The sequence below is a fragment of the Saccostrea echinata genome, unplaced genomic scaffold (assembly GCF_033153115.1).
Source record: "Saccostrea echinata isolate AGI-Se365-2 ecotype Australia unplaced genomic scaffold, CSIRO_AGI_Sech_v1 ptg000009l, whole genome shotgun sequence".
Taxonomy (NCBI): domain Eukaryota; kingdom Metazoa; phylum Mollusca; class Bivalvia; order Ostreida; family Ostreidae; genus Saccostrea; species Saccostrea echinata.
This window is the reverse complement of record NW_026889758.1, coordinates 44,718,821-44,730,000: the sequence shown is the minus strand read 5'-3', so window position 1 is coordinate 44,730,000 and position 11,180 is coordinate 44,718,821. Positions and strand designations below refer to the sequence as shown.

The 11,180-nt window shown below is 33.9% G+C and overlaps 1 protein-coding gene across 2 annotated transcripts in view; it reads right to left on the bottom strand.

The window, feature by feature from the left end:
• LOC133182676 (uncharacterized) overlaps positions 1–9,274 on the bottom strand; it is a 36,628-nt gene extending 27,354 nt beyond the window's left edge. The window contains exons 1-3 of one of the 2 annotated variants that reach the window (XM_061317530.1): positions 9,146–9,274; positions 2,279–2,839; positions 1,043–1,201 (exon numbers count right to left, since the gene is read on the bottom strand). In XM_061317530.1, coding sequence (XP_061173514.1) covers positions 1,043–1,201; positions 2,279–2,587 — 468 coding nt within the window. In that variant the 5' untranslated portion in view covers positions 2,588–2,839; positions 9,146–9,274. Of the gene's footprint in view, positions 1–1,042; positions 1,202–2,278; positions 2,840–8,420; positions 8,461–9,145 lie in introns of those variants that run through there. The other variant, XM_061317529.1, reaches the window with a different exon arrangement.
• Between the last annotated feature and the right edge of the window lie 1,906 nt (positions 9,275–11,180).

Sequence of the window (11,180 nt, the reverse complement as noted above, 5' to 3'; positions counted from 1 at the left end):
CCGACTTAAAGTGGACTGACTTATAGGCGAGTATATACGGTATGTAATCCTTGTGACAAGACCTTCCTTTAGATACCAACAACTTTGACCCTTTGACCTTGACCTTGGAGTTTGACCTACTTTTGAAAAACTTTAACCTTGGCCATAACTTTTGAACAGTTGCTGCTAGGGCTTCCTTTGGATACCAACAATTGTAATCCATTGATTTGACCTTGGATTTTGACCTACTTTTGAAAAAATGTTAACCTTGGCCATAACATTTGAACAGTTAGTGCTAGTGCTTCCTTTGGATACCAACAATTGTAATCCATTGACCTTGACCTTGGATTTTGACCTACTTTTGAAAAAATGTTAACCTTGGCCAAAACATTTGAACGATTGGTGCTACGGTCACATTTCACATGTATATTTCTTGTGAGAAGGCCTTTCCTTTGGCACCATTAATTTTGACCATTTGACCTTGATGTTTGACTAACTTTTGAAAAACTTTAACCTTTTCCATATCTATTTAATGGTTGCTGCTACAGCTTTCATATTTCACAGGTATATTCCTCGAGACAAGACCTTACTTTGGGTACCAACATATTTGATTTGCATTTGAGAAAGTTTAACCTTTGCTATAAGTTGCCATACATGGGGCATCAGTGTTTCACAAACACATCTTGTTTTCATATAAATGCAGGGATATGTACCTTGTACAGGGGATATTCATTTCTACCCATGTTATCATTTTTTGTTCCATTTCTACAAGGAGTGGTTATAATTTCCTGTACTAAATGAACCCTTGTTAAAACCATCTAAAGGATCATAGTTTAACTAGTTTTATTGAAACCATGTGTACCTACTTGATTTTTTTTAATTAAAAATTATCATAATTTTTTTTTAAATTTGCTTCGTTATGTACAAAAAAATTATTTGTTTGTCTCCTCATATACAAATATACAAACATTAATCACTTTTGGGATAATTTTTAGAGGTTTAATATGGCCTTAGTTTTGTTTTTTTGGTTTGCACATCCTGGTTCAAGTACCTGATTACGTACCTGTACTAAGTACTTTTCGGACAGCATCTGTGATCCCAGTGACTTTTGGGCCACCCTCTGGACATTCGTCAGGCACTGGGACAACTCTCTGTACTGCTGGCGGAACTCCATCAATGAAACCTTCTTGTTGTCATCGGTACCCTCAGTGTCATCAAGGGACTGTAAATAAAACAAATGATTATATGCTTATGGGTGGGGCTCGTCAGATTCTGACTGATAATAAATGAATAAGGGGGATTAAGTTGCACTGAATTACATTTTTAAAATGATTTTTTTCATAGGCCTGAAAATCGTTATAGAGAATTATCCCTTATTTTCTACTTTAACAATAAGTGCCAATCTGAGGATTTGTCCCTTAATACTTATGATTGGTATATACAGTCAAACTTTAATGGGACTGAAAAAAAAAACAAAAAACTTTGAGATATCTGAGGGTTCGAGATATTAAGTGTAGAATACATAAAAATTGCTTGAGACTTCCAAATCTTTTAGACATATTCATTGAATTCAAGATATTTGTGTTTGAGACACTGAAATTCAACTGCATATTTTTTCATATAGTTTTCAATTCCCCCCCCCCCAAAAAAAAATTAAATAAATGAGGTTTTATACATGCTCAAAAATAATTTATTGAGTTTTAACACAAGCTTTGAGAAAGTCTGACTCTTGGGCATTTTTATTGACTAAGCATCCTAGTATTCAAAGCATAAAAATTTTGAGGAAACCTTCCCTGAAGAATACTGGTACAGATTCAAACTTCCCTATAATAACCCTGAAGGTATTCTCTGCATGCAACAGACTCTTATTATGCAGTGTTTGATAAAGCCCCCCTCTTGTGTATTAGCAGTATTGATAAAACATTGATAATTAGGAAAGATCACACCAATACTAAGATTGCACTCATTTGGGACACCAGCCTAAGCTCCTAGTTAATGAATGAAGCAATAAATTTAATCTCCTTTTGCTATCTAGGACAGAACGCTGAGCTTTATTGATTTGGTGGACTAGAATTCACCATTATTACCTGGCTCAGCTTGGACAGATCCAAACAATATGCATGCTCATGCACATTTAATGTGATTATTATAAAGTGGCAATGTACAGTTCCAACAAAATGAATACTAGGTAGTGTTAAAAGAAAATTAAGCAAATTACAATGAAATATTTATCCATTATGCACTTAGAAGAAATCCAGAAATTTCCAGTTATTTTTTTAGTTTTTTACTTCATACTTACCTGACAAGCTTCAATGATATCTTTATCCAAAAGATATTGCTCTATGGTAGAAAGGAGCTCCGTTCTACCATATTTGACTCGTAATTTCTCCTTCAGCTTTAAAGTTGTTGCTGGAGAGTTTCCAGGTGTGCTGAGGAAACTGTCATCCAGCGTCTCCGAAAATGTGGGGGAATGCGAGCGGCTGCTCACCTGACTGCTCAGCGTGCTCGCTATAGACACATCGTCCCCCACCACTCGCCGTCTTTTGGCCTCTGATGGAGAATCTAAAAGGTTGGTTCCGCCATAAGATTTTTCCCTGTTGAAGCTCATTTTTTCCTCGAAATTATTTTCCCTCTCTGTATGTGTCAGAAAGCCGACAATATTGATTCTAAGAACTGCTCAGTTTCTATATTTTCTTAGAATCATTTATTTCCCAGAGGTTTGTTTATTGTTTGTGATTCCAAGCCATTTTCGTTTCCGTAAGTATCCGTCCCTGTAAAATTTTGATGGACATCAGTTCATTTGCATCGTGGTTCTGTCTATAACTCCTTTATCTTTTTGAACCACACATCAACAAGTAACCTGAAAATATACAAAACATCGGCTATTTAGCTTTAAATTATCCTCAATCGTCTACGATTAACCAAAAAACATGGTGATAATGACTTCAACACTTTGAGGAAGCACTCAACCTAAACAGAAGAAAGTTGTTCCATGTAAATACATTACCTGCTAGCATTTAACCACTTAATGCACAGAGTTCATGTTTGACCTTTGCCAATCACAGCACTATTAGAGTATAACAAATGTGTTTGCCCAAACTCCATTAATAGTGGACAGAAAACATACCCATGTTTGGCATAGTCCATTTCTCTTTACACCTTTCCTATATCTTCTCAATAAACATGATAAATATACCTGTGTTCCTTCACATCAACATTAGCATTATTACACATTCTCCCTTTCTTTCTCTTAAGAGTATCAGCTAAATATATGCCTCACAGACATGATATAGTACTAATACTGTTCTAACCAGAAGCATCAGGTGGAAAATACCTTTATACAGCATCAAGTCACTCTTCTCAAATGTTCACCCAAGCTCACTATCTAATCAGGTATAAAATATCCAAAGAAACCAATTCCAATATTTCAAAAAACAAATTTTCACTCATGAATGAGAGAATATCTCTAGATTAGAGGAGAAATGTGCACTCTGTGTGAAATATTTTTAGATGATTCAGGCTGCTGAGGGAATGAGGCCCTCCCAGAGGGGAGGAGTAAATCACATGTAAACACAAGATGCTTATCTGCTCCCTCTCTAATGCTCTGAACATAATCAGCCATTAGCAGACAAGAATCCATGTCCTACACCATGGCCTTACACATATACTTCTCAGATGTTAAAAATGATTAATGAGTGTCCAAATCATGAAGAAACTGACTCCAGGCACAAGTCTGAAGTCAATGAAAACTAAAAAGGCATGAAAATACCTGGTAACCAGATATTCAGGGAGCAAATTAAAACTGACCAATGTTCATAAGAAAATTATCTGACCATCTGCAGTAATTGCCAATACGCTTAAATTTAGCAACAGAAGCAGCAAATATAACCCAATTGTGACATTAGATGCTAGATGACAATCGATTCACGCTTTTTCTGAAATCGTGGTCTGAACATTCCACAGAATACAATAGCATAAGAGGTCTCAGGTAAAATTATCTGACACAATAATGGAGACTGACCAAGGTATCAGCGGTACTTGAGGGCGATTAGTACCTATAGTGAACAATCATTAGATGACAATAGGTTCATTATATTCCCAGTCTAGGAAGTGATGTGTATTGGAGTTTAAATTTTCATACAAACAGCAGGGAGTCCTTTTTCTGTTGCGGGAAAAGTAGCACAATTTCTATTGATTAAATAAATCCATGGCTTGTCAAATACCAACATCACATGAATTTGAAACATTTTTCTCTGTTCAATATCTCTCTTCTTCAAACCCATTCACACATATTAATGAAGTTTTACATCAATATCTAGGTTGCAGCCGTTTACATCAATATTTAGGTAGCGACACTCCAAATCTTTACATCAATACTCACAGAAATTGATCACACATACCATGTGAATAAATCTTTAATCTATAACCTTACTACTCTTGTAACAGAGCCAAGTGCAACTCAAACAAAATTATTTATTTAAAAAACAACTAGAGGAGATTGATTTACAGTCAGCTAGTACAAAAAATCTGCCTGGGAAAAATCTAAAACACTTTGATATAAACTAAGTACGCCGATATGTTGCAGAGGCAATTTCTCTCTTTTTTTTAATTATCAGGCATGCGAGCAAATCAATATTGATTTTCAATTAGGGTGGTAACACATATTACAATGTGGCTAAAATATAGCAGTGAATGTGATAAATGAGTAATCTACCTTCAAGTCCAAAACATCTTCTCTTTTTAACAATAGATGGGCAGAAATGTCCAGTGTGATTTACCAGCCACTACATTTTTGTGTCAGTTCATTTTTTATGCATCGTGTACACGGTTAAAAGTGTGTCAACTGAACAGCTTTACGATTTGAACAATGCTTCTGGCAAGCTTACAGACCAAGGCATTCACGTGAACAACCCCAAAAAACAGGTTTAACTAACAAAGTAAATAACTTGCATTGCAATATAATTGCAGTGCACAACATACCTTAACATGTTCGGTTAAAATGGACGGCTTCATGAGAAATTATTTCATTCAAAAACAAAATGTTGTCAATATGAACAGTGTGAATTCAATCTTTTGAAACCTACCAAATATTCTTCAATCAATCTCCATGTGACATTAGGGGGAACAGATTGCCAGACTATTCACATTTGATATACATGTATATATGTAAAGTATACAGTACATGATGACATGATATATGTAAAAAGGAAGACTTCCATCAACAAGATCACTTTAGATTAGGATTGATTACGATGATTGGGGAATCAATTGCAGACACATGTGAATACACTGTTGCTCAGATCTGTTCTATCTCCTTTATAATGCCAAACATATACTCCCTTGTCAAACATGTGCACTTGCTGTAACCTTCCATGTTGTAAACAGGTTGGTCTCAAACCCAGTAGCCACAATATCCATAAGGTTGTAAGCAGTCTATTTTTTATTAACACTCTTTATGGTTAAGTAATGTAGGCCAAGTTTACATTGTCTCATCGTATTTAATAGCATTTTCATCAAATTATGCATTAGCTAGCTTTTGTCATGAAATAATATGCCACAAAATGGAATAAGAAAACACCATCAACTTTGTATAGTGACTAGTGTCTACCATCCAACCAAATATGAAGTGAGGAAAATGGACATTGTTTTTCGCAAATTTTTTAACCACTTGCAATACTTAATGTAACATTTTGTACAAGGGCAATTGTTTATGTACAGATGTGTCTACCTTGAAATTTTTATCATCTATTTCTCCAAAATATGAAGGATGAGAATCAAAAGAAACTAAGCTCTAGATATTATTACAGACCCTTGAAACTAATGTAAAACATGTGTTATATGGTCTTAAAACAATGAACATTTCACAGCTTGGCAAACCTTGATGGTGAATCTGTCTTATTTCTCCTCATTACAATAAATCAACAAGTGGTTTTTAACTTCTTGTATAGGATAATATGCATGTGTGTTTATCATAAAATATAATTTGAATAATAATTGAAATACACATATGGTATACATTAAAAATTATCCTCCATACATTTAGCACACATACACTTAATCTGTATCAAATTACAGAGTTCAGCATGCATCAGATGTAATAAAAGATCCTAGTTTTCCTGCACCATCACCAGAACAGAAAATGGAACTCACTACTTACCACTAAGTCAAATCTCTGATTAAAACCTCTGGTAATACACAGGTTTACCAAATGTTCCTTAAATGTCTATATATATATATATATATATATATATATATATATATATATATATATATATATATATATATATATATATATATTTTATATATATATTTTATATATATATATATATATATATATATATATATATATATATATATATATATATATATATATATATATATATATGCAGGTACTCTCTTACTTACTCTACAGATAAAGTGGACATTAACAATGATATGGCTTCATGTCTTAACATTCTAAATGGGTGTTTACAAATATTACATAAAAGTATTGTCCAGTGTGAATGTTTATCCTCTATAGGATGAGGATGTGGACTCGGATTACGCAAACAGTAGCAACTGATCGAATGTTAGCATTACCCTACTCATAGGGTCCTGTTTGACGCATCATTGATAAAATTTTAAATTCATACACATGCATTTCTCGTGGTTGTTTTTTTTTGTTAATTTTAATATAACCTAAAACATCACCTAAACTTTTGTCTACGTTAACTGTTTTATATATACATTAAACTGGACTTGTTTCGGCAAGATGTCTTGTGCAATGGTAAAGAAAAACATATCTGACGTCCCCGTAATGAAAATTTACACGATTTGCATCCCTATTTATCAAAATAAATCATTTTCTAAAAGACGAATCATGTGATGTGTATAATAACCTTGGCACATAGCATAGAAGGTTTCCAAACTGGGTGACTTGAAAAATACAGCGTAATCCAATAAAATATGCATCCTATATTCACCTCTGATCGATTTTGGAAATTCTCATGCAAAATATAAAGCCAAATTTACATGGGCTAGTTCAGGTCATAACCCATTTGGGATATTCTATCGTTTTGGGGAGATCTGAGTTGTCAAAATTTTGAAATCACTTTCAGACATTTGGTCTGATAAAGTAAAAAGGTTCTGTCAGACCGGACAAAGTTTTGTCAGACCAGATACATGTAGCTCATTTTGTACAAAAGGGAAAATAAATTACTGCACCAAAATGCCTTTTATTATTTTCTACAGCCATCGATCTCAAAACTTTCTCTTCCTATGATAGAGAGTTTATAATCAGAGACATAAAGAACATGATTTATCTCTCTGCTTTAACAAATTTGATCATCTTCACCACGTGGCCATCTCTGCTGTTTTTGTGACCTTCATTTGTGCATCCCGATCCAAATCTTTTAAAAAATTTTATCATATACTTAGTAGTAAATACCCCGATTCTGCACTATGCGATATGGGTGACTTCACAATACCCCATCTCAAGGACTGGTCCGAAAATCCATATCACGTATCGGACTGGCATGCAAAAATCCATATCAAACCAGAAGTAACGTTTATATGAAGTTTAAAAGTTAATTAACTTGATTTTATTTAAATATACATGTAAAATAATTCTTTACTAACATCTATGGACTTAACTTGTTTTCAAAACCTAACATTGGCTCTATTAGATTTTAAAGGAAAAGGTCATAAACATGCAAGAAACATTTTTCAATGACTTTATGTGAACTTGCATATAAGCATTTTAAATATATGATAAACAGAATTATACTACATACTGAAATCCATATCATATATGATATCAGCCCTCAGACCCTAAATGATTTTAGTATGTAATATTCTCTATATATTACACCATTTTTCCAAATGGTCATTTCAACTGATGTCTTCTTGTTAATCAATTTTTTACCGGCCTTGCCAATAGGATGAAGGGTTTTTCAACAACTTTGGAGATTCGTTCCATTCCATGATATAAAGGACCAAAGACATGAAAAGGATTCATCATTTGTTATTTTGTATGTTATTTATGTCTCTGGTTGAACTTCACAGACTTTCCTCAGTAACTTCATAACAAATGAATTTGACAAAGATCTGTAAAGGTTGAACACTGTAATCATGATAATTTTGTTTCTTCTATGTAAAGTTCAGCAAGTGACACTTGGAAGAAGGAAGCGCGAACCTTTGTCAAAAGTTTTTAATTTATCAAAAGCAGTGGACTTGTTGAAAATCCAAGAGATCTATTTTTCTTTGCAAGGAGCATAAGTTTACAAGCATACTGATTTCATAGAGAAAACTCAAAAATTCAAACTTGATCATGCCAGTGATATGCCGATAGACTGTATCATGCTATTCCGTATCACTATGTGAAATGAGAGTAACATAATTCAGATGTAGGCATTGGTCTGACCCTATTTATATTCTTACTTTGTATTTCAAATTACACTTACCTTTAAAATATTAACGTGTTCATGATCAGCGCGCACCTGATCCACCATTGATGATTTTTACTCATCCCGTATTCAACTTGTAAATACGAATTTGATTGGATGACCTATTTATGACGTCAACTTTGGCGGCGGATCTTATATTTGAGTGGTGTTTCAGCTTTAAATAAAGTTGATTATTATTTATAAAGACCGATTCATGATTATGAAGTTTTAAATAATAATTATTCTCCGAAATTATAAATATATTCAAAATGTATTGCAAAAGCCTTAAAGACAGTAATTCAAATTGGCATTATCCATTGATTAATGGAAATAATAATAATACAAGGACTGAAAGTAATATATCATTACGATTTGGTTTTTGAAGAAAAAAAAGAAGAAATGATTATGGTCATTAGGCCTACCTATTGACCTACATTTACAGCAAAAATCCCCAAAACTCATTGCGAACATTGTTTCCTTCTTTATTTATAAACTTATCTGGAACGACTGGCCTGAAAATCGCAACAATTATAATAAAGAATTCCGGTAGACGAATTTCCACTGATAATGATGCAATTTCATTCTGCATATGAACTCATCGTGATTATACCTTTTTTTCTCTCAACCTGTCTTAAAGGCCACCTTTGTTAATTATGCCATGTGTAGGTCTAGTCCCTGAATTGATTACTTAGAGAAAATATGATCAGATTATTTGAGGATGTGATTACCTAACATATACTTACCGAGCATTAGAGAGGGATTTTCCTGGTCTTTGAGGACATTTTGCGGGAGGAATCCTCGTATCCTCCTCAGAATCTCCTTTCTCCGACACCTACAGGTGTGACGTTCCACTTCAGTAACCAAGCTCTTTCTGCATAACAAATGGCTAGACATTTAATGCATTGTCACGCTTGGCTAGCGGTGCTGCAATACACATAACAGCTTCGGGACATGAATTCACACAAAAGAGCTTATTATAATATTCTTTAACAGAATTCCTGAGCTATCAGTCTATTCAAAGACATCTTTTATAAGTATGGAATTTGTGTACCTAATTGATCATTTCAAGGTACATATCCCATACATTGCCTTCACTAGTACCCTGTTAATCAGAGATTTTCTTTTAAAAGAAAATAAACATTGAATCAATATCTGGGGATCGTGAGATTTTTAGCAACTGTACTATTACAATTCATTTTTTTTTAACATTCATTACTTTGAACCTGACGCAAGCTATTTATGTCTGTTTGAATCAATGCATTTCTACCATTGGGTTCATATGTCGCTGAATTTAATTTGAAATCAGTGGCCAAACAATTTTTCTGTAGTATCTACGTCAGTGTTTTTAGTCAGTACGTTAATTCAATGAGAATAAAATTATTTAGACTAACATTCTCCCAAAAGAATGATTATGTTCTTTTTCCTGATTTAATCAATCTTGTATTAATCCTTTTTTTCTCCCTAGTATGATTTGAAAGAAATACTTTTCTTCTATATTTCCTTAAAAAAATATTACATTAAAACCCTAGTTTGCTGAGAAAAGAAAGAAATCAAGTATAGTTGCCCTTTTTAACGCCAGGGATGGCAAGAGATGTCACTCAGTAAAGAAGCATACATGTGTGTTTGCGTCTTGTGCGCACAAATGACAACGTTACTGTTACATTCAATTTCGTATAATTTGATAGCAAAGCTAGAAAAAAAAACTTACAACTTATACGAAAAATTGAGTAAGAATAAGTTGTGTTTGTGAAACACTGATGCCCCCGTATGGCAACATATAGCAAAGGTTAAACTTTCTCAAATGCAAATCAGATATGATGCTACCCAAAGTAAGGTCTCATCTCGATAAATAAACCTGTGAAATATGAAAGCCCTAGCAGGAACCATTGAATAGATATGGAAAAGGTTAAAGTTTTTCAAAAATAAGTCATACATCAAGGTCAAGGTCAAATGGTCAAAATTAATGGTGCCCCCTCTCCCAAAAAATACACATGTGAAGTATGAAAGCCGTAGCACGAATCGTTCAAAAGTTATGGCCAATGTTAAAGTTTTTCAAGAGTAGGTCAAACTCCAAGGTCGAGGTCAAAGGGTCAAAGTTGTTGGTATGCAAAGGAAGGTCTTGTCACAAGGATTACACAAGTATGAAAGCCCTAGCACCAACTTTTCAAAAGTTATGGCCAAGGTTAAAGTTGGGTAAATTTTGTAAAACTGGGTCAAACTCCAAGGTCAAGGTAAAAAATGATGGTACCCAAAGAAAGGTCTTGTCACAAGGAATACACATGTGAAATATGAAAGCCTTAGCTTCAACCGATCAAAAGTTATGGACAATGTTAAAGTTTTTGCGGACAAACAGACAAACAGGCAGCTAGACAGACAGACGGACGGACAGGGCAAAAACTATATACCCCCGAATCTTCGATACGGGGGCACAAAAAAGGGTTAATTAACCTATGATTTTCCTGATGTGAGTGTTATCCTGCATTTTGCCGATTGACTGTATTTCGTCTACACTTACAGGAAAGTCGAGTACACATTGTACATGCAAATTAATTTCCTAAACCTAAAGATATTCCTTTCTATTTTTTCACTAACATTGAATTATAAGCATTGACTATATAAATTATTTTGTTCATCGAGGAATAAATCTATAAAACGATTCGTACACTTTTTTATGCCCCCGTATAAATTTCTGCGAAGAAAGGGGAGGGGGAACACTGCTTATAGAACACCGGAATTTTACATTCCACAGTAAGAGTTCTGTATGTTAATATTTTTCAA